Below are 22,917 nucleotides of genomic sequence, written 5' to 3' on the forward strand. Positions count from 1 at the left end.
GCGATCGATCGATTTTGACATAGAAAGGGGAGGGTGGGTGAGGGTTTTTTTCTGCGAATTCCTCATGAGTCATAATTCGAACAGCACTACACTCCACAGTCGATTCAGCAGATAATGTCGATCGATGTTTAAAGTAATCCGTCGATCGATCTTCATTCTGGTATGTCGAGCGATGTGCATCCATTGACATCGGTAGACACCATTGAGATCTGCCGAAACTCATGGAGCTTTCAACTTCGAAGTCTCCTTCTCCAAGCTTCTCATGCTTCAGCCCTTTCCAAAAATCATCATCTAGGATGGCATTCACGTGGTGTTTTGCTTTCTCAACTTCTACCTCTCTAGCCAGGGCTTCTTGCCTTTTTACAGTGTCTCCAGTCTGAGCCACTTGCATTTTAAGCTTCCTCACTTGAGTCCCTAAGGTCTCAATTCTTGTGTTCAGACTGTTGTAGGCAGAATCTATCTTCCCATTGAAGTCCACAGTGAGTTGTTGCTGTCCTTCCAGAACTCTGTCAAGCATTGCTTCAATCTTTCTTTCCTGAGTCTGTGGTGGTGGATTCTGGTATTATGAGTTTCCATAGCCTCTGCTGTTGTTGCTGAAAGGTTTCTGGAACTGTGAACTTTGGTTACTCCTCTGACCATTACCATAGAAGTTTATGTTTCCACCCTGGTTTCCAGATCTCTGAAATCCAGTACCTCCAATGTAGTTCACATCTTCTTCTCCTTCCATGTCTACAGCTACTTCTCCTTCAGCTGAATATACTTGCTTCCTAAGAAGCTCATGAACCACATCTAACTTTGCTATAACTTCGTCCATCTGCTCCTTTCCTAGGGATGCAACAGACTTCTTCCTCTCAAAGTCAGTGTTCTTGGTGCTGCTGCTGTTTGCTAGATTTTCTATCAGTCTCGTAGCCTCCACCGGATTCATTGTGTTGAAGTTTCCTCGCTAGCTGTATCAAGAGCCATCTGATACCTCAAGGCGATAACTCTGAAGAAAGTGCTCAGCAGTTGCACTTCATTGAATTTGTGGTGTGGACAGTCTCGCTGGAAGAACTTGAATCTGATCCACGCATCTTTAAAAGACTCTCCAGTCTCCTGTGCGAACGTAGCAATTTTTCTCCTCAAGTCTTCAGCGCGCGCCTCATCACAGAATTTTTGCAAGAAAGAATTCTTGATGTCGGCCCAGGATTTTAGAGATCCTGTGGGTAGCTACTTAAGCCAGTGCATCGCTTCTCCAGTCAGAGTATACTTGAAGAGCTTGCACAATAGATAGTCCTAAGGGACTCCATCCATACGAATAGCAGCGATAAGATCCACGAACCTCTCCAGATGGTCCATAGGATGCTCGTGCGGTAACCCAGAGTACGGTAGCTGCGACACGAGTGTGTAGTACTGAGGCTTAAGCTCGAAATTCTCCTTCTGAATCTCTGGAAGGCGAATAGCTGATCTGTTGGTGTAGTACTCGTCTGGATGATTGTAGTCGGCCAGTGCCTTTGGTGGAGCGGCCTCTTCTACAGGTTGAGCAGCTCCTGTAGCATCAGCATCAGGGATTACATTCCGCTGAGCGTCTAGTTTCTGACATGTTGCATTACGCAGATGACCATCCTGGTCATATAGGTCTCCATCCTGAGAATAACAATCGCAACCATGTTTCGCGACTGAGGATCGATCGATGTACGCGGTGTAGGATTGATCGATGTCGAACGAGGTAGATCGGTCGACGATGAAGGTCGGCTGTCGGTCGATGGGTGGTTGCGAGAATCAGTCGACGTGAAAGCTGCTGCGTCGATCGATGTGGAACGTTGATCCTTGCGGATCGTGCGTTCCAGGTGAGCAGGATCTTATGAGAATAGCAGGTGTTTTTCCTTGTTGCTTCTGGTACTGCTGGACATGCACTTGAAAAGACAAGAAATTTTTTTTGTGTCAGAATGGAGGTAAAGAAAAAGAAAAGATTTAAAAACACTAAATCTAATGGCGATCAAAGCTCCCCGGCAACGACGCCAAATTTGATACCACTCAAATTATCCTAATGAGTGAATTACTCTCTCAAATAAGAGGTTCTATTGTAGTACTTAGGGATCGAATCCACAAGGAGCTAGGGAACCTATTAAATCTAGTAATTTATTAATTCTAAGTGTTTGTTGTTTTATGGTTTAAATGTAAATAGCAATCCTAATTGAGCAAGTCTATTGCTCGACTAACAAGATGATTTGGGAGTGTAACTTATTGGAAAGGTATTAGATGCAGGGTTTCTATTCAGGTGTTAGAGTTTATAATCCTATAGATTCCTATCAGTTGCATGCATGATATATTAGAGCTCAACCCCTTAGACACAGTGATCAGCGATGGCAATATTTCACTGGTTAACTAACTAGATCTTGGATCTCAACTGTCGTCTATTGATCACAAGAAAGTGTCGATCGATGGTCCTATAGGGATATCGATCGATACATCTTTCACAAATATCGATCTATTGTCAGAAGAAGATATCGATCAATGCTTCCAGTTAAGCCTTAGGCGTAAGTTGATAATGCTAACTAGCTTTCTAGTTCAGCGGTAGCCTTTTTCCAGTTGTCTAGTAAGACAGATTAGGTTCAGGACTGGATGGTCAAAGATGTTTGACTCATGCAGATTTCTAGGTTCAATATTTTAGGTAGCTAATCTAGAACAAGCATTAAGAACAATCAATCAATGAATACCACAACTTATCAATCTATAGTTGGGGCTAATCCCTCTAACCTATTTGAACTCTGAATCTAACAAGTAAACTACTCAGACATAGCTAAGCAATTCATGACACAAAATATAAATAAAAACTGCATAGAATAGAATAGATGAATCAATGGAGTTTCAATCACAAATCTCTCTATGATCTTCTCTTCTAAAACTCTCTGCTGAAAATAAGAATACAAAGGTGGCCAAAAGCTATCTTGCCTCCTAACACTTAGGCAAGTATATATTTATTAGGTTAAATACTCGTCAGGGGTAATCTTGTAATTTGGTGAAGTCTTGGGTTTAAAGTCGGCTGGAACCAAGTCGTGCTTCCACGTCTCGACATCGAGCGATGGTACAGGACGTACATCGATCGAACTCAATCTTCGATCGTCGAGGCTTCTCTTCTGTATCGATCGACGACACTCGATGTGCATCGATCGATTGTGTCTTCTTCGTATCGACCTCTAATGGTCAGCTCGGATGAATACTCATTTAAGCTACTAAATGCTCCATAATCATGACTTTACTCCAAGATACTTCTGAACCTGAAAACATACCTAATAGGATAGAATATTTAGTATATAGATAATAAAATACTTATATACCATGGGTGAAAATGGATCAAATCCATGGTATATCATTTTTCGTTTATCTTCCCCACAGACGGTGCCAAAATGTAGAACCTAAAATCTACACAAAGTATTTCATAGTGATCGGGGTTGATCTAGGGAAAACAAATGATGTGGACAACGATATCTTTAGAACACAACGATGTTAAATAGTTTCCGGTAGGCGAAAATAGACTTTATTGATAACTGGGATCGAATACAATGAATTGAACTAGATCGAGTGATACAAACGAGGTCGATAAAGAGAGAATCTAAAAGTGGGAAGACAATAAGATCGATGTGAATGTGTAGCTCTCTCTAGGGTTTTCAACGTGTCCTCTTCCGTGTTTCTTCTTCTTCCTTTATAGTAAGTCGACTCCGAGATCCCTGTGGTAGCTCCGTGATCTCAGCCTCTTGTTATGCGATCTCTGCGACTCCTTCTTTGAGCTCGATTCTCGTTGTGGGCCTCGGCCTGTCTCGGCCCATTCCATTGATCGTGGCCCATTTCGGTCTTGACCAAAATTGTGTCCAACAGGTGGGATCATGATCATCTATATTTGTATGACATGATCCATGGCTCCTAACCACCCGCCCGAGACCAGCCAATAAAAACCAACACAATTTCTACCCAGACCTTACAGCGGATTCTTTAATTGATTCCACTTCGCAAACTTTGAACTCACATGCAATTAGGGATTTGGTGGACCCACACGATGTGAAAATTATAAAAAGTATACCACTGAGCAGGACTCAGATGATAGACATGGATGGATGGCATTTCACAAAAAAAAATGGAAAATGTACGGTTAAATCAGGATATCAGACAGAACGAGTTTATCCAGACAAGGAAAGACCAGCACTACTGTTTGGACCCACTGTCGATGTATTATAGTCGTTTTGTTGGAAAATAAGGTGCCCACCAAAGTAAAAACATTTTCTATGGCAATTGGTGATTGGATGTATAGCAGTCAAGAAGAATATGCAAGCAAGAGGGATACAAGGGGACATATGTTGTGTAAGATGTGGAGCCTATGATGAATCGATGAACCATGTGTTTTTGGAATGTCCTCCAGCACTTCAGGTTTGGGCTCTCTTGAAAATACCATCAAATCCAGATATTTTCCCAACATCTTCTCTCTTCACAAACATGGATCATCTTTTTTTGGAAAGTCTTCCCTCACATAGATGATCATCATATTGCATGGATACTATGATACATTTGGAAAGGAAAGAATAATAAAGTTTTTAGTAACCTGGATATTGATCCTAGAGAAACACTTAAGTTGGGAGAAACATAATCAACACTCTGGATTGAGGCACATATATTGAACGAACAGAGGACATCACAAAATGTCGAGGTTATGACACTACCGTCAATTTCAGGAAGATGGTGTTTCACATATGGTTCTTGGAAAGAGAATGATACTTTCTCGGGGCAAGGTTGGTTTAGTACTCTAGAAGGATTTAATGGGCTGATGGGGGCTAGTCTCTCTCCTCTCCATGCAGAGATGAAAGCGCTACTCTAGGCAATGGAATGTACGAGAAACTTATGGCAGTTTCAGGTCACGTTTGAAATGAATAGTTCTCAATTGGTGAAGATGGTTTCAGAACCAGAAGAATGACCAGCTTTTGCAAGTTATTTGGAAGATTTAAAAATCTTGGAAGAAAGTTTCCTCCAATCAGAGATCATCTATGTACCAAGAGCACAAAATACAAAAGGCGGATAGCCTAACTGCAAATGCAGTGTAAGGAAGCAACCGTCTTTCGTTGTTCACATGGATGCAGATCTCCCGATGTGGTTGACATGGTCAGTATGAGTCTGTATAAGTTTATGATAAAAAAAACTCTAAATAACAAAGGTAGTATTTAAATACACAAAATATTTTTTTTAATTTATAAATCAAATTTTAAACCTTTTCAACCATGAGAGGGGGAGTACACTTGTCTTTAAGAATGTCAAGGCATATTGATCCTTAAGAATTGATATTTGGATGATAAATCAGAGTTTTGAACGTAAACTGGAAAAGATAAAAAAAATTGAAACAAAACATATTTGTTTCAGTACTTAAGACATTACTTATACAACCTCTTAAATTTCAATTTCAATTTATTTTAGTTTATATAACCTTAGGTGCTGAAAAAGTACAATTTTTAGGAAATTTAATGTCGATGCTAAACGTGCCACCGGCGTATGGAATACCATCTGGACCTTTAATTATCGCATTCCATTTGAACAAGTCGTTCCAGTCTCTACCTAAATATGTATCGACATATAGCAATATTATAGTGGAAAAACATAAAATAGTAATTATTGTGGTTCTTAATATAGGAAAGACATATTAATGAAAGCATATGCACTATAAAAATAAATTATGCATATGTTTTTGTAAGAAAAAAAATAAAATTGTGGCAAATATAATGTTAACTTTACGCGTATATTATACAAATATCAAGATAGGGTATAATACGATCGCAAACTATTTCACATGATGTATGCAGTTAAAATTTTTATTATCTATTTATTTTTACTGGCATGTAATCTTTGTGAATTGTTATGAAAAAAATACAAACCGATGATGTACAAGGAATCTTTTGAAGTCATGTCCTTGAACTCCTTCTCGATCCTCTGCATCGCCTTTTTTTCTATCGACATCGTTACGATTAATAACAAATGTATTTCCTTTTTCATCAAATGAAACAACAAACACAACTGTTCTTAGTACTAGTACATTTTTTGTAATATATGTGAAGGACAATGTTCTAAAGATATTTGAACAATATTAACAAAATATGGATTGATAGCAATTGCTTACTTGGAAGATGTTAATATGAATTTTATTGGAATCAAATGAAGGAGCCTCAGGCATTATAGTTTTGACTTTCACAAAATTTACCTTATAAATGTCTTCATAATGTAGAAATCTCATGCCAACTTAAAGCATGTTGATATCATCAATATTAATAAATTTGGTATAATCCTTATTTATCAATTCTTACTAGATTAACACTAATTTTAGTTTAATTACTAGTTTGTTTTTAATACCTATTTTCCCCTTGTTTCTTTTGGTACAAAACAGTATTTACAATTATGCCATTGGACAAACTTCTTTTTTGTATGTTTTATGTAGTCACAAAATTTTGTTTGAAAGATTTATTTCTTATTGTCAAAGGTTTACATAAATTTGAAAATTTTGCTTAAACAATTCTGTCACGTTTTAACAACAATTGTTTTTTTTAATAATAACAGATTTAATGATGATTCGACATATTTAGTTTCTGGCCACATATTTATTTAATTTTGATAGATTTATACATCATTCATAGATTTATTTTATATGTTCATACATTTACTTTAATTATGTTTCTATAGATTTGTTTTTCTTTTTGACACAGATTTACTTCGTGTTGACACAAAATATTGATATAATTTTTCCTAAATCTAGCACATTAAAACGGTAGAAAATAGATTTTACAATTTAGAAAAACAGAAAACATAAACAAAGTTTCCTTCACTTTAGAGATTAGCTGGAGTATATGTTAAATACTTGCTTTATTGGAGTTTAGAAAAATAGAGAACAAGAGAAAAATTACAAGGATAATTGATGTGTGTGTCGGGGGGTGGGGACTGGGAAGGATCAGGTATCAAGGGAATTTTAAGGTATCCAGATCTTATTCGGCGGATCCATTTTTTTATTATCCTTATTCGGATCATGGGGTTCCCGGATATCCGATATCCTTCTAAGAATTATAATATCCAGCAGATATCCGGATCCCGATTTAGATCCTTCAAATAAATAATTGTTTTTTAAAATATATACAATAATTTTAAAAAATAAAAATGTTTATAATGTTTTCATTATTTGTATATATACTATTACAAATTTATATAAATTTTATATAATCTATTCATGGTCTCTCTCTTTGACGGCGATGAAACGGGAGAACTAGGGTTTGATGTTTCTGCGAAGATGGGATCCGGGGATCTGCGGGGTTTTATGGAAATTTAAGATCTGGTTTGAAGGCGATGGGCTTCGATTATCATCAAGACGGAATCACGAATCTACACAGGTTGTATGATGGATCGTGATCCTTTATTTTCTTTCCTTTATCTAATTGAGATTTATCTCCATTATCACTGGCTGGGATGTATTGGGGCATGGGATTTATGGTTTTTTCGGGAAGAAAGATCGAACTGTATCAATTTACAGAGATACGGGATAACAGAGGATTTTGTTCGGAACGAAAAATAAGGAAAACTGGGGAAGACATAATGGGATGATAACAGGTTTTCTTTGGTGTATCATTCTTCATTATTCTTCTAATAGCAAAGGTCTAAATGGCAACATGGACGTGCTTGAAGTTTTATGGGGAGTGATCTATGGGAACAAAGGTTGTTGGATCATCTGTTTGGTTACGAGCTGGTTCGAACATAGGTTTATATCAGTCAGTTAGCAGGTACTCTGGAGTTTGGTGCAATTATGGTGGTTGCTAAAAAGAATATGGAGCCTCAAGATGAAAGGAGTATGTTGGAGCATCAAAATTGTGTCAAAGTTTTGTTGTTTTGGAGTTACATGGGGATCATTGTATAGATGCAAAGAGAGCCATTTGGTAACTGAAACGAAACGTGGATCACGCATTTTGCTTAATCACACTTGTTCTGATTATGAGTGCATTATAAAACTTACTCCCTCCGTTCCTAAAAGATGTATGTTATGGAAAAAAACATTGTTTTAAAAAGATACATTTTTTACTTTTTCAATGTATGATTTTATGAAAAATTGTAAGTTTCAAAAAAAAATTAATGGTGTTTATTGAATTTCTATTGGCTAAAAATTATGAAAAATTGTTATTCACAAAAAACAATGCATATTTAATGAATTTTCTTAATATATGTGAAAAGTCTAGAATATGCATCTTTTAGAAACAAAGGGAGTATATTTTATGTGGTCTATGTAATATGGAACATAAGGAGTATTTGGAAATTTTTTGGAAGTGGAGCAGAAGTTTTTAATATCATATATCATAAGGAGATTTGGTCTGAGATGGTGCAGGTTTTCTTATTCTACGTACATGAGCCTTTTATAAATAAGTGTGAGATTTTGGGGAAATATATATGAATGTTGGGTTAGTAGGAATAAAAAGGGATGAATTTTGGCTGAGTCTCAGAATTAATATGTCTAAGGGACTACTGTGGTATGTATATAATCTGAGGTTTAAAAGTGAGAATACGGGAATCAAAAATTATGTTTATGAGGCGAACGTAATGGGAGCATGGTGGTGTTGGGACTTTGTGATCATAAAAATGTTGGGTATCTTTAAACCTCAATTTTCCGGCTTGAAAGAGCAATACAAGTATGTAAAGGTCTCGGAAGTCATTGGACCATAAGTTATCTTCGGGAGATATGACATCAACATAAGCCAGACTTTTTGTTTTTATCTGAAACGAAACAGGATTTTGGATTTGTCCAAAGGTTCCAATCACACTTTGGTTACGATAGTCTGGTTATGGTGGATCCAAATGGAAGAAGTGGTGGCCTAGCTCTTTTCTACAATAACGAGTACCAAATCAAGATACCATATTCTAGCAATAGAATGATAGACGTCGAGGCGGTGGCGAAAGGAAAACAAGTTTTTCTTACTTTTGTCTATGGAGACCTGGATCAAAAATTAAGAGAACATGTTTGGGAGAGATTAACTCGGTATGGATTATCGCGCTCGGAGCCATAGTTTATTATAGGAGATTTAAATGAGATTACTAGGAACCATGAAAAGGATGGAGGTGCTCTGAGAAGTGTGACTTCCTTTATTCCTTTCAACAATATGATAAGGAACACTGGTTTACTATAATTTCCGGCTTGTGGTAATAAAATGTCATGGCAAGGACGAAGGGGTAAAGGGAAACGAGCAGTAACGGTCAGATGTCGATTGGATAGAGTTTTGGCTAATGAGGAATGCCATACACTCTTCCCATGCTCTTATATGGAATACTTGAGACTGGTGGGATCGGACCATCGCCCTGTGATTGCTGTTTTGGAAGATTAAATTATTAAGGAGAAAAAGGGGACAGTTCAGGTTCGATAAGCGATGGATAGGTCAAGAGGGACTCATGGAATCAATTGTATTAGGTTGGACGGAAAATCCGGAAGGCCAATCGGGGGATTTTATTACAAAAATAAATAATTATCGATATGAAATATCTTCATGGCGGAAAGATAATCAACCTTATGGGAAGGATAAAATTCAGAATCTCCAACAAGAGTTGGAAGAAGTACAAACAGATAACAATAGATCACAAGAGGATATTATGGAGATTTCCAGAAAATTACAGGAGGCATATAAGGATGAAGAGGAATATTGGCATAAGAAGAGTCGAAATATGTGGTATTCATCTGGGAACCTCAACACTAAGTTTTATCATGCTCTGACAAAGCAACGTCGGATCCGAAATAAAATAGTGGGCCTCCATGATGAAGTTGGTAATTGGATCACAGATGAGAATGGAGTTGAGAAGGTGGCAGTAGATTATTTTGATGGTTTGTTTAGTTCGACTAATCCAACGGAGTTTGATAGGTTTTTGGAAGAGATGGGACATCAATCTCGCCTCCGATAAACGAGATATTACTGCGATTAGCAACGGAGGAAGAGGTTCGACAAGCTTTATTCATGATGCATCCGGAGAAAGCGCCTGGGCCGGATGGAATGACAGCTCTCTTCTATCAGCATTTCTGGAACGTTATTAAAAAGGATGTGGTTGAGATGGTGAATAATTTCTTGGTTACAGGAGATATGGACTCCCGGTTAAAACATAACTAATATTTGTATGATCCCAAAAGTGGAGAGACCTACAATGATGACAGAAATAAGACCAATAAGTCTATGTAACGTTGGTTATAAGATTATTTCAAAGGTTTTGTGTCAAAGATTGAAAAGTTGCTTCCCCCGGCTAATCTCGGAAACACAATCGGCTTTTGTGGCAGGAAGGTTAATATTGGATGATATTCTTATTTCGCAGGAAATGTTTCATGGTTTGCATACTAATAAGTCATGTCAAAATAAGTTTATGGCAATTAAAACGGATATGAGTAAGGCATATGATCGGATAGAGTGGAATTTTATTGAGGCTCTCCTTCACAAAATGCGTTTTGATCCTCATTGGATCAAATTAATGTTAGGGTGTATATCTTCAGTTCAATATAGAGTACTTCTCAATGGGCAGCCACGTGGTCTTATAACCCCTTAGCGGGGATTACGTCAAGGAGATCCCTTATCTCTTTACTTATTTATTATGTGTACTGAGGCTTTAATTTCAAATATAAAAAAGGCAGAATGGGTGAAGCAATTAACTGGTATGAAGGTAGCCAGAGCGTGTCCAGCAATTTCTCATCTGCTTTTTGCAGATGATAGTCTGTTCTTTTCTAAGGCAAACAAAGAAGAATGTCAAACTATTCTTAGGATACTAAAGGATTATGAGGCTGTCTCATGTCAACAAATTAATTTTCAGAAATCCTCAATTCAATTTGTACATAAGATTGATGAATCCAGCCGTCAAGAGTTGAGAGATATTTTGGGAATTCAGAACCTAGGGGAATGAGTTCTTATTTAGGTTTACCAGAAAGTTTAGGAGGATCGAAGGTTCAGGTGTTCGGTTTTGTGCTAAGGGGAGAAAAGAAGTGATTATTAAATCGGTGGTCACGGCACTGCCGAACCATGCGATGTCTGTGTATCGGTTACCGAAAGCCACAGTAAAGAAACTAACGAGTGCAGTAGCTCAGTTTTGGTGGACTCCTGGAGGAAGTAAAAGAAGCATGCATTAGAAATCATGGGATAAACTATGTGTACCCAACGACGATGGTGGGCTAGGTTTTAAGAATTTGACTAATTTTAATACGACGATGCTGGGAAAGCAATTGTGGCGCCTGATAGAGAAGCCAAATGCACTTTTCTCTCAAGTTTTCAAAGGACAGTACTACAAGAATGCTTCACCCCTGGAACCGATCCGTTCATATTCCCCGTCTTATGGCTGGAGGAGTATTATTTCTGCTAGATCTCTGGTTTGTAAAGGACTAATTAAAAGGGTTGGAACATGGTCATCTATTTCAGTTTGGAATGACCATGGATCCCATCCACTCGCCCGAGACCAGCTAACAAAAACCTTCATAACAGTTACCCGGACCTCACTGTAGATTCTCTTATTAATCAGGAATCCCGAACATGGAATTAACAAGCAATTAGCACTTTGGTGGAACATGATGCAAAATGATTGAAAGTATTCCTTTGAGTAGGAATCAGATGGAAGATAAGAATGGATAGCATTTCACTAATAATGGAAAATACACGGTTCAATCAGGGTATCAAATAGAAAGGATATATCCTGACAAGGAAAAACCACCAGAATTTTATGGACCGAATGTGGATATACTTAAGGCATTCTGCTGGAAAGTGAAGTGTCCTGCGAAGTTAAAACATTTTTTATGGCAGCTGCTGACAGGTTGTATAGCGGTTACAAAAAATCTAAGAGCGAGAGGCATACAAGGAGATACATGTTGTGCAAGATGTGGAGATCCGGATGAATCAATAAATCATGTGTTCTTTGAGTGTCCCCCGGCACGGCAAGTGTGGGCACTATCTAATATCCGATCGAACCCAAACTTTTTTCCTATTGGCTCGTTTTTTGCTAATATGGACCATTTTTTTGGAGAGTTATCCCAAAAATGGAGGATCATCAGTTTGCATAGATATTATGGTACATTTGGAAGACTCGGAATAATAAAGTTTTCAGTAATCTTGATATTGATCCGAGAGAAACGCTTAACTTAGCAGAATTGGAATCAACACTTTGGGCTGAGGCACAAGTAATAAATACTCCCAGGTTGGTACATGAGGCACATAACATACCGAATTCAAGGACTACAGGAAGATGGTGTTACACAGACGGTTCTTGGAAGGATAAAGATTTATTTTCAGGACAAGGCTGGTTCAGCACGCTACCGGGGTTTGAGGGTTTGTTAGGGGCCAGGAATGTAAGGGCATGCCTCTCACCTCTTCATTCGGAGATGGAGGCACTCATTTGGGCCATGGAAAGCATGAGAAATCTAAGATAGTTTAGGGTTACATTTGCTACGGATTGTTCTCAATTGGTGAAGATGGTTTCGGAACCAGAAGAATGGCCCGCATTTGAAAGTTACCTGGAAGATATTAAGCTCTTGAGAAGAAGCTTCATCAACTCATATATCGTTCATGTTCCCAGGACGGAAAACATAAAGGCGAATCGCTTGGCACGTAGTGCTCGGACACAACCGTCTTTCGTCGTACACATGGATGTAGAGTTGACACCTTGGTTTACAGAGTCAACATGAGTTTGTAACTGTTTGCTGTCAAAAAAAATATATAAATTTTATATATACTATTATAAAATTAAAATATAATAGATAAAATTAATTATATATATAGATATTACTATTTTTGAAATAATTATCAATAAATATTACGGATCCGGATATACGGACTTAAAAATCAATATATCCGGATCTGGATCCGGTTTTGACGAATCCAACATTTTACTATCCAGATCCCGCCCCTTTGGATATCCAAATTTTTGGAGTGGATCAGAATCGGATCTCGAATAGAATACTGATCTCGGATAATAATTTCAGCACTTGACATGATAAATAAAATTATTAATTTATAAGAGAAAAAAAATCTCTAACTGCTAGATCACAAGTAATTTTAACTGGATAAAAGGACAAATAAAATAATTGGCTGATATTAGAAGCGAGACCTTAAACTTAAATATTTTTTACAAAACTTCTAGTATGATTATATGTATACTAACTTATGTAAGCTAATAATATGGACCCTAAAGTAAATATAGCATGTGCAAATGCACACTTTGCACATGCATAGAACCAGTACTATGAATGATATAGCCGAGGGATTAAGGCGATTTGCATCACCGAGGGAGACTCGGATTTGGGGTTTCTCTTCAGCAATGGATAGTGACCGCCAGAAATTACTAGTGATAACAAGGCTTCACACAAATCAACAACAATCAGAGGTGTTGGTGATGAATCATATAAACCCTAAATTATGTTTTCTTCATTTGAAAAAATAAATTGTTTTTCATTCGAGATGTATCCGAGAAATAATTTTATTTTTAGAGAAATTGGGTCATATATACACAAATTGGAGAAATTAAGAAACTGACCTATCATTATGCAGAGGGCAGGAACGGGAGAGATGGTCACAATGAGAGAAAGAGCAGGAGACACGGAGACGTCAAGAGTAACAGTGGCAGTGGCGAAATCGAGATTGACATAAACAAGACGATACGGAGAAAATGAAACAGAGAACCAGAGCAGAAGAGGCAAAATCATGAGACCAACGGATCGGCGCAACGCCGGAGAGCGGAAACGCCGCCGGCTGCGAGGAAGATAAGTCATGCATCTGTCTCGAAAGTCATGTCAGGGAGAAAACACCCTAAGGCTAACTTTAAAATTTTCTATGCAACTAAAAAAAATATTCATAATTTTTGAAAATGCTGGTCAAAATCTAGTATTTATTCAAATTTATAATATGCATTTTTAGCATAATAAATAAGAAATTCACAATAACATATCATTCAAAGTAGTTGGTAGTTATTTGTATGATTAATTTGAAAAACAAAAAGAAAACAACTATTAATCTTCTTTTTAATTCATAAAGAACTATTATTTTTCTTAAGACAGCCATTAATCTTTAAGCATATCGCCCGGTCCAATTTCGAGCTCTCTGGGTAAATAGAAAATTGTTATTTTTGAAGAGCTCTCCAATAGCTGCCGCAAGAGGATCATATGGGTTTGGGTCTGCAAATAATGAAGTGATGGACAAAAGCACCTGTTTATTCATTTTATAACTCTAAATAACAAAGGTAGTATTTAAATACACAAAATAAATTATTTAATTTATAAATAAAATTTTAAACCTTTTCAACTGTGAGAGGCGGGTCCCAGTTGTCTTTAAGAATGTCAAGGCATATTGATCCTTCAGAATTGATAATTGGATGCTAAATCAAGAGTTTTAAACGTAAACTAGAAAGGATAAAAAATGAAACAAAACATATTTGTTTTAGTGCTTAACACATTACATATACAACCTCCTATTTCAATTTTTTTTTATTTTAGTTTATATAACCTTGGGTGCTGAAAAAGGATAATTTTTAAGAAATTTAATGTCGATGCTAAACATGCCACCGGCGTATGGAGAACCATATGGACCTTGAATCATCGCATTCCATTTGAACAAATCGTTCGAGTCTCTACCTAAATATGTATCAACAAATAGCAATATTATAATGGAGAAACATAAAATTGTAATTATTGTGGTTCTTAATATAGGAAAGACATATTAGTGAAGGCATATACACTAGCAAAATAAATTATGCATATGTATTTGTAAGAAAAAAATACAATTGTGGTGAACCTAATGTTAACTTCACGCGTATATTATGAAAATATCAAGATAGTGTATAATCCGATCGCAAACTATTTCACATGATGTTGCAGTTCAATTTTTATTATCTATTTATTTTCTATGGCATGTGACCTTTGTGAATTGTTATGAAAAAAATACTAACTGATAATGTACAAGGAGTCTTTCGAAGTCACATCCTTGAACTCCTTCTCGATCCGCTGCATCGCCATTTTCTCTATCGACATCGTTATGATTAATAAAAAATGTATTTCCTTTTTCATCAAATGAAACAACAAAGACAATTTTCGTTAGTACTAGTAAATTTTTGTTGTAATTTATGTGAAGGATAATGTTCTAAAGATATTTGACAAAATTTGAACAAAAATGGATTGATACCAATTGCTTACTTGGAAAATGTTAGTATGAATAGTGTTGGATCAAATGAAGGAGCCTTGGGCTTTATAATTGTTACTTTCAGCCTACAATACATGGAATTGGAAGCGGGTAAGCGGTAGCGGAGAAGCAAGTTTTTTAAAATATTTAGAAAGTGGGTACGTGTTGGAAACATATTACACATATATTATTGGGTTATTATATATTAAAATAATATTATATTAACTAAATATTTTTGAAGTAGTAAAAACAAGTCCACAATTCAAAAAAAATAAATATGTATAACTACAAAAATTATAACAGTATCTATTTACGTTATATGCAGTACATATATAATTTAAGTATTAAAAAGAGAATAGAGCACCTCAATCAATCAATTCAGTCACAACCAAAACCAAACTGAATAATACAAACAACATCAAATAAAAAGAACAAGTGAACAATAAAGTATAATTGGATTAATATTCACAAAACGAAATAAGATGAAGTTACCTTTGCTTTAAAGTTTAATATATAAGACTTTTGTTCTCAGCTACTTTTTCTTGTTTCTTTATGAATTTAAGTTTTACTTGTTAGGCTTATAGAAAAACAATTGTTATGTTTGTTGAGGGACCACCGTAAAAGCAGCTGATGTTTATAGTATCATCTTCTTCAAATGCCATCTTTTGTAATCACCGTTGTGTTTACAATACGACCACACTTTCGCTTCCGATCTACACCATCAACGCTTCCATCTTAGAATCGTGCGATTCCATCACGCTTCCAGACACTTTAATCTCGGAATCACGATTCCAAGTCGATTCCATGCGATTCCGAGTGCTTCCGTTTCCAACTCCACTTCCGGAGCGAGAAATGAACCACCACTGACCTAATAAATGCCTTCATAATTTATAAATCTCATGCCAACTTAAAGACTATTGATATCATTACTATTAATAAATTAGTCTAGTAATTACATAAGAAATAAGAGTTAATCTGAGTAATTTAGTTTAATCCTTAGTTATCAATTTATTACTAGATTAACACTAATTTTATTTTAATTACTATTTTATTTTATACCTATTTTGATCTTACTTTATTTGTTACAAAACAGTATTTATGATTCTTCCTTTGAACAAACTTATTTTATATATATTTTATGTAGTCACAAACTTATGTTTGACAGATCTATTTCTCTTTGGTCATTATTTACTTAATTTCGACAGTTTTGCTTAAAAGAATTTGTCACATTTTGAAAACAAAATTATTTAATAATAAAAGATTTAGTGATGATTCGACAGATTTAATTTCTGGCCGCATATTTATTTAATTTTGATAGATTTATTCATCATTCATCGATTTAATTTCTTTGTTCATACATTTTACTTCAGTTTGACATATTTAATTAAGTTTCTATAGATTTTTTTTTGACACAGATATACGTCATGTTGACAGATTTAATTAAAACTTGATAGATTTATTTTTATTTTCGCCAAAAGTTTACTTCACTCTAATAGATTTAATTAAGATCTGATAGATTTATTTGTACTTTGACTACAATTTTACATAATGTTGACAAATTGAATTTAGATTCAATAGATTTTAATTATTCTTTTGAGAAAAAAATTACTATATTTAATATCAATGGTTATACAAAACCGTAATAAACCATTTAAGTCCAAAATAATTGTAACCATAACCATCTATACAAAAATCAATTTGTACCATGACCATCTAGATTATACTTAAATCGCGTAAATCTGTCATGGCAAAATGAACGGCTAAAATGTTCCGAGAAATATGCCATAGGTAGATATGAGCTGGAAATGTCGAAGAAACTACACTGCATAAGCCAAGCCTACTTAAATAAGGATACGAGAACAAAACTCTGTGTATTTCATCCCGTGCAAAAAATGAAAAAGTTTATATCCAAACATGAAAAGATCGAAAAAATGTTCTTGCATAAGGTTTTTGCGATAAAACAATGTTCTGCAAGAAAAAAATTGGAAATTTTCCATGGAAAAACCTTATAGGAAAACTTGTAAGATAATCTTCCACTATACAACTTTCGGAGATCTATACGGAAAACCTTACATAAACAAACCAAGTAGTTCTGAAAGTTTACGTAAGCAACCAACGGAGGCATTAGTAGCAAGAAAAAGGATCTAACCATCTTCAAATCTACCACATAGCCTCCTAGCTTCTCCAAATCACCCACATAGCCTCTCTCTCTCCTCACTCCTTGGCTCCAAATCGCCCACATAGCCTCTCTCTCCTCAATCCTTGGCTCAAATAGCGTCTCTTTCCTCAGTCCTTGGCTTAAATCGCCCTCATAGCCTCTCTATCCTCACTTCGTGACTTCTCAAATCGCCCACATAACTCATATGAGTTCTCAAATCACCCACATAGCTCACATAAGTTCTCAAATCACCCACATAGCTCGCATGTGTTCTCAAATCTCCCACATAGGTCACATGAGTTCTCAAATCGCCCACATAGCTGTCATAGATCTCTATGGGGCTTATTGAGACTCTCACTGTGTTCTCCTTTGAATCTAGATCAAAATGTCTCTCGTTTTGTACGTGTCAATTGGAGTTTTCGTTGAGATTTTACGATAAAAACAACAAGGACTTGTTTTCTCGTAAAAGTTTGAATCGATCGTATAAGGCAATAAAGGTTAACTTAACACTATTTCTGTATAGATTAAATGATTGGTTTCCAACATACCATAGGACCAATGATGTAGGAACTATCATCGTATAAGTCAATGATTTCTCCAAAAATAATCGTAAAAACTTTTAGGTCGAAAATGGCCCGAGCATGTCTAAAACGCGACGAAAGCCAACTTATGATTCGAGACAGGAATAGGCCCAGAGAATAATGAAGGTTTATTAGATTTTGGTAGGAAAAATAAATGGAAAAGAAGATAAATGCAAAACTTCCAAGATAAACATGAAGGTTGAGAAAATAAGGAAAACTCTTGCAAAGAGATAAACTCGAATAGGGGGCAGAAAGGGAAAGATGGCCGACCTTGAAGGCATATATAAGGAGAGCCAAGGCAAGGAGCACAAGGAAGATTTTTAGATTCTTAGAACTCTCTACACTTAGAACTCTTAGGCAGTATTTTCGACATGCTTAATTTTCTATGTCTTGCACTTGATTACTAGACGAACTAGCAAAGGCAGTTCGATCGTTTGTTCAAATTTTGAAAACTGAAACATGTTTGGCTTTCCTCGAAAGGGGTACATAGGCAACCTTTAATAAGGTCCATTCAAAAATCAGTAAAACCTTTTTCGCATCTTTATCGTGTTTTGTTTTCGAGCTGTGACTAAAAATATGGTTACGTTTTTATGGCTATAATTAAAGAGCTCGCTGACAGCTCTTGCGGCCTTAGCTCTTATAACCTATTGTAAATTCACTACGCTCTTAAGCGGATTCGAAATAAAGACATATCTTTTCTAGATTCCTTTTATTGTCTTTATGAATTTTCCGCAATTATTTGATAAATTGTAGTTAGCCCTCGCAGAGAATTCGAATCCTCAAGGAAAATCAAGAATCTCTATTTTCCTTAATTTACTAAAATTGACAGTTCGAATTTTGGTTCCCACACCGAGAAAAAAGAGTAGACAACCAGAGAAGAAGAGGCAAACCACGAGAGCAACGGATTGGGGCAATGTCGGCGAGCGGAAACGCTGCCGGCGTCAATGAGATAAGTCATGCAGCTGTCTCGCAAGTCATGTCTTGGAGAGTCTTGGAGAGTCTTGGAGAAAACATGCTAGGGCGAACTCTAAAGTTTTCTACACGGCTAAAAAAATAATCATACATTTTGAAAACAAGGATCAAAATCTAGTCTTAATTAAAATTTATATTATGTATTTTGAGCATAATAAAAAATCTAAAATGCTTATAACTTTTTATAATATATAAGAAGTCCACAATAACATATCACTCAAAGCTGTTGGTAACTATTTGTATGATTAATTTGAAAAAGAAAAACAGCTATTAATCTTCTTATTTTTATTCATAAAAACTACTACTTTTCTTAAAACAACTTTTAATATTTAAGCATGTCGTTCAGTCCATTCTCGAGCTCTCTGGTTAAATAGAAAGTTGTTACTTTTGAAGAGCTCTCCAATTTCTCCCACCAGAGGATCATCTGGGTTTGGGTCCGCCAATAACGAAGTGATGGATAAAAGCACCTGTTTATTCATTTGTTTACTCTAAATAACAAAGGCAGTACTTAAATACACGAAATAAATTATTTAATTTATGAATCAAAATTTAAACCTTTTCAACCGTAAGCGGGGGAGACCATTTGTCTTTAAGAATATCAAGGCATATGGATCCCTCGGAATTGATATTTGGATGATATATCCGAGTTTTGAACGTAAACTGGAAAAGATAAAAAATAAAACACAAAAAACATTTTTGTTTTAGTACTTAACACGCTACCAACAAGAACCACTTAAATTTCAATTTAATTGTATTTTAGTTGATATAACCTTGGGTGCTGTAAAAGGATAATTTTTAGGAAATTTAATGTCGATGCTAAACATGCCACCGGCGTACGGAGTACCCTCTGGACCTTGAATCATCGCATTCCATTTGAACAAATTGTTCGAGTCTCTACCTAAATATGTATCAACAAAGAGCACTATTATAGTGGAGAAACATAAAACTGTAATTATTGTGGTTCATAATATATAGAAGACATATTAATGACGCTATAGGTACTAGCAACACAAATTATGCATATTTATTTGTAAGAAAAAAAAAGTACACTTGTGGTGAACCTAATGTTAACTTCCGGTTTATATTATGAAAATATCAAGAAATTGTATGATCTGATGGCAAACTATTACACGTGATGTATGCAGTTTAAGTATTTTATTATATATATATATATATATAAATTTTTGATGGCATGTGACCTTTGTGAATTGTTATGAAAAAATACTAACCGATGCTGTACAAGGAGTCTTTCGAAGTCATATCCTTGAACTCCTTCTCAATCCGCTGCATCGCCTTTTTCTCTATCGACATCGTTATGATTAGTCACAAATGTCTTTCCTTTTTCATAAATGAAAACACAAGACAACTGTTGTTAGTACTTGTACATTTTTGTTGTAATGTATGTGAAGGACAATGTTCTAAAGATATTTGAACAATTTGAACAAAAAAATGGATTGCTAATTGCTTACTTGGAAGATGTTAGTATAAATTTTGTTGGAATCAAATGAAGGAGCCTCAGGCTTTATAGTTTTCACTTTCAAAAAAATAACCAATTAAATGTCTTCATAATTTAGAAATCTCATGCCAACTTAAAGCATGTTGATATCATCACTATTAATAAATTAGTCTAGTAATTACATAAGAAATAAGAGTTATTACTAGATTAACACTAATTTTAGTTTAATTACTAGTTTGTTTTGATACTTATTTTCCCCTTACTATCTTCGAAACAAAAAGTATTTACAATTATGCCATTGAACACACTTTTTTATGTTTTATATAGCAACAAACTTTTATTTGACAGATTTCTTTCTCTTTGGTCACAAATTTACTGAAATTTGACAATTTTTCTTAAAACATTTTGTCATGTTTTAACAACAATTTTTTTTTTAATAATAACAGATTTAATGATGATTCGACAGATTTAGTTTGTGGCCCACATATTTATTTAATTTTAATAGATTTATACATCATTCATAGATTTATTTTCTTTGTTCATACATTTACTTTAATTATGTTTCTTTAGATTTTTTTATTTTTGACACATATTTACTTCATGTTGACAGATTTAAATAAGATACAAAATATTGATTTTACAATTTAGAATAACAGAAAACATAAACAAAGTTTCCTTCACTCTTATTCACCCAAATAAAGTTGGAGTATATGTTAAAGACTTGCTTCATTGGAGTTTAGAAAAATTACAAGGAAATTTGATGGGGGGACTGGGACAGATCATGTATCTGGGGGATATTTGGATCCTTATCCGGCGGATCCGTGTTTTTATTATCTTTATTCGGATCCTGGGTTCCCGGATATCCGGGTATTTGATATCCTTCTGAAATTAAAATATCCTGCGGATATCCAGAACCCGATTTAGATCCTTAAAATTAATAAAGATGGAATTAAAATATAAACAATAATAAAAAATGTATATATTTATTTCATTATTTCTATATGTACTATTACAAATTTATATAAAATTTATATATATATATTACTATATTTGAAATAATTATCAATAAAAATTACTGATCCGGATATGCGGACTAAAAAATTAAGATATCCGGATCCGGAGGAGCCAGATATCCGGATTTTTGGAATAGATCCGAATCGGATTTCGAATTGAATACGGATCTCGGATAATAATTTCAGCCCTTGACAGGATAAATAAAATTATTAATTTATAAAACAAAAAAAATTAAAATCTCTAACAGCTAGATCACATGTAATTTTAACTGGACAAAGGACAAATAAAATAACTGGCCGATGTAGGAAGCCAGACCTTGAAGTTAATAATATGGACCCTAAAATAAATATACCATGTGCACATGCATAAAATCGATACTATTAGTGATATAGCCGAGAGGATTAAGGTGATTTGCAGAACACAGTTATAACTAAATTTCATGTTCGAAATTGCGCTAGGCGTGAGTCGGGCGGTCGAGTTACGCCTAGCGAGTTAGAAAAAACTCGGGGAGTAATCGATGATTAATCGGGGATTAGTTTCTGTAATTTTAAAAAATATATAGATATATATTTTATTTTTTACAAGCGTCTGTAAGTTTAACCTTAGTGCAGTGGTTCACTTAGTATTGGTTAACTATCCAGGTCGTAGGATCGATGCTAGCCGGGTGGCGTATTTTAAAAAAAAATTATTTAGGTCATTAATGAGATCAAATAGACAAAATTACCCCTGTCTTCTTCGCCCAAAAAAAATCTCGGCAATCTTCACTTTGCCGTCAATAGCTTTTTCATATCTTTGTTGCTTTTTCTACTGAAAATCATCAATATATGGCAGATTTATCAAAACATGTTGATATCTTCCATCGAAAACTATGAAAACTTTTTTTTCAAAGGAAACCGATTTCATGCCTGAATAACACCAAATTGATCCGGCTGCCTGCCGCCTAGCGTATCTCCGCCGTAAACTCGGCCGAGTTGTCCGAGTTTTAGAACATGGACTAAATTAAATACAATTCAACCTCTATAGACCATCACGACCACACAATCTTGTAGTATTAGATATTGTGCCAAAGACTATTATATAGTAACCCCTATTACACCATGTACTGAAATGCACTAGTACCTAGGCCTGGGACTTTTATCCGAGATTCGGATTCGATCCGAGATCTGATCCGGATCCGATCCGAAAATTTGGATATTTGGAGGGGCCGAAACCGGATCCGGATAGTAAAATGTTGGATCCGTCAAAGCAGGATCCGGATCCGGATATCTTGATATTAGTCCAGATATCTGAATCCGTAAGTTTTACTAATAACTATTTCAAAAAATAGTAATATCTATATATAAAAACTAATTTTATTTAATATATTTTCAATTTTATAATAGTATATATAAATTTTATATAAATTTTGTAATATTATACATAAAAGTAATTAAAAACATTATATATATTTTTATTTTTAAATTATTGTTAATATTTTATATATTAATATTATTCTTTTTATTTATTTTAAGGATCTGGATACCCGCCGGATATTACAATTTTTAGAAGGATATCTGACGCCCGGATATCCGAGAA

General features: G+C 35.1%; 2 protein-coding genes across 2 annotated transcripts; both read right to left on the reverse strand.

Moving 5' to 3' along the window:
• Positions 1–1,272: 1,272 nt before the first annotated feature.
• LOC103868810 lies at positions 1,273–15,013 on the reverse strand. The gene is made up of 4 exons (XM_033292654.1): positions 14,932–15,013; positions 14,490–14,617; positions 14,281–14,361; positions 1,273–1,623 (listed from the first exon to the last, which is right to left on the reverse strand). The coding sequence occupies exons 1-4, from the start codon at positions 15,011–15,013 to the stop codon at positions 1,273–1,275; spliced, it is 642 nt and encodes a 213-aa protein (XP_033148545.1).
• LOC103868813 (probable ubiquitin-conjugating enzyme E2 31) lies at positions 14,474–20,449 on the reverse strand. Its single transcript, XM_009146870.2, has 5 exons — positions 20,342–20,449; positions 20,102–20,210; positions 19,643–19,770; positions 19,428–19,532; positions 14,474–19,339 (listed from the first exon to the last, which is right to left on the reverse strand). Exons 2-5 carry the CDS (start codon positions 20,181–20,183, stop codon positions 19,202–19,204), a joined length of 453 nt encoding a protein of 150 aa, XP_009145118.1. The 5' UTR covers positions 20,184–20,210; positions 20,342–20,449; the 3' UTR covers positions 14,474–19,201.
• Between the last annotated feature and the right edge of the window lie 2,468 nt (positions 20,450–22,917).

Source organism: Brassica rapa, chromosome A05 (assembly GCF_000309985.2).
Source record: "Brassica rapa cultivar Chiifu-401-42 chromosome A05, CAAS_Brap_v3.01, whole genome shotgun sequence".
Classification (NCBI taxonomy): domain Eukaryota; kingdom Viridiplantae; phylum Streptophyta; class Magnoliopsida; order Brassicales; family Brassicaceae; genus Brassica; species Brassica rapa.

Excerpts from the sequence above, each read along its gene's own strand:
- LOC103868810 (XM_033292654.1), bottom strand. The coding sequence starts at position 15,013 with ATGTCGATAGAGAAAATGGCGATGCAGCGGATCGAGAAGGAGTTCAAG. Across the intron at positions 14,618-14,931 it reads AGACTCCTTGTACATTATCA|GTAGAGACTCGAACGATTTG; the intron begins GTTAGTATTTTT and ends ATACATATTTAG. Across the intron at positions 1,624-14,280 it reads CGCCTCTCACAGTTGAAAAG|GATGGAGACCTATATGACCA; the intron begins GTTTAAAATTTT and ends TGTTATTCTCAG.
- LOC103868813 (XM_009146870.2), bottom strand. The coding sequence starts at position 20,183 with ATGTCGATAGAGAAAAAGGCGATGCAGCGGATTGAGAAGGAGTTCAAG. Across the intron at positions 19,771-20,101 it reads AGACTCCTTGTACAGCATCG|GTAGAGACTCGAACAATTTG; the intron begins GTTAGTATTTTT and ends ATACATATTTAG. Across the intron at positions 19,340-19,427 it reads CCCCGCTTACGGTTGAAAAG|GTGCTTTTATCCATCACTTC; the intron begins GTTTAAATTTTG and ends ATGAATAAACAG.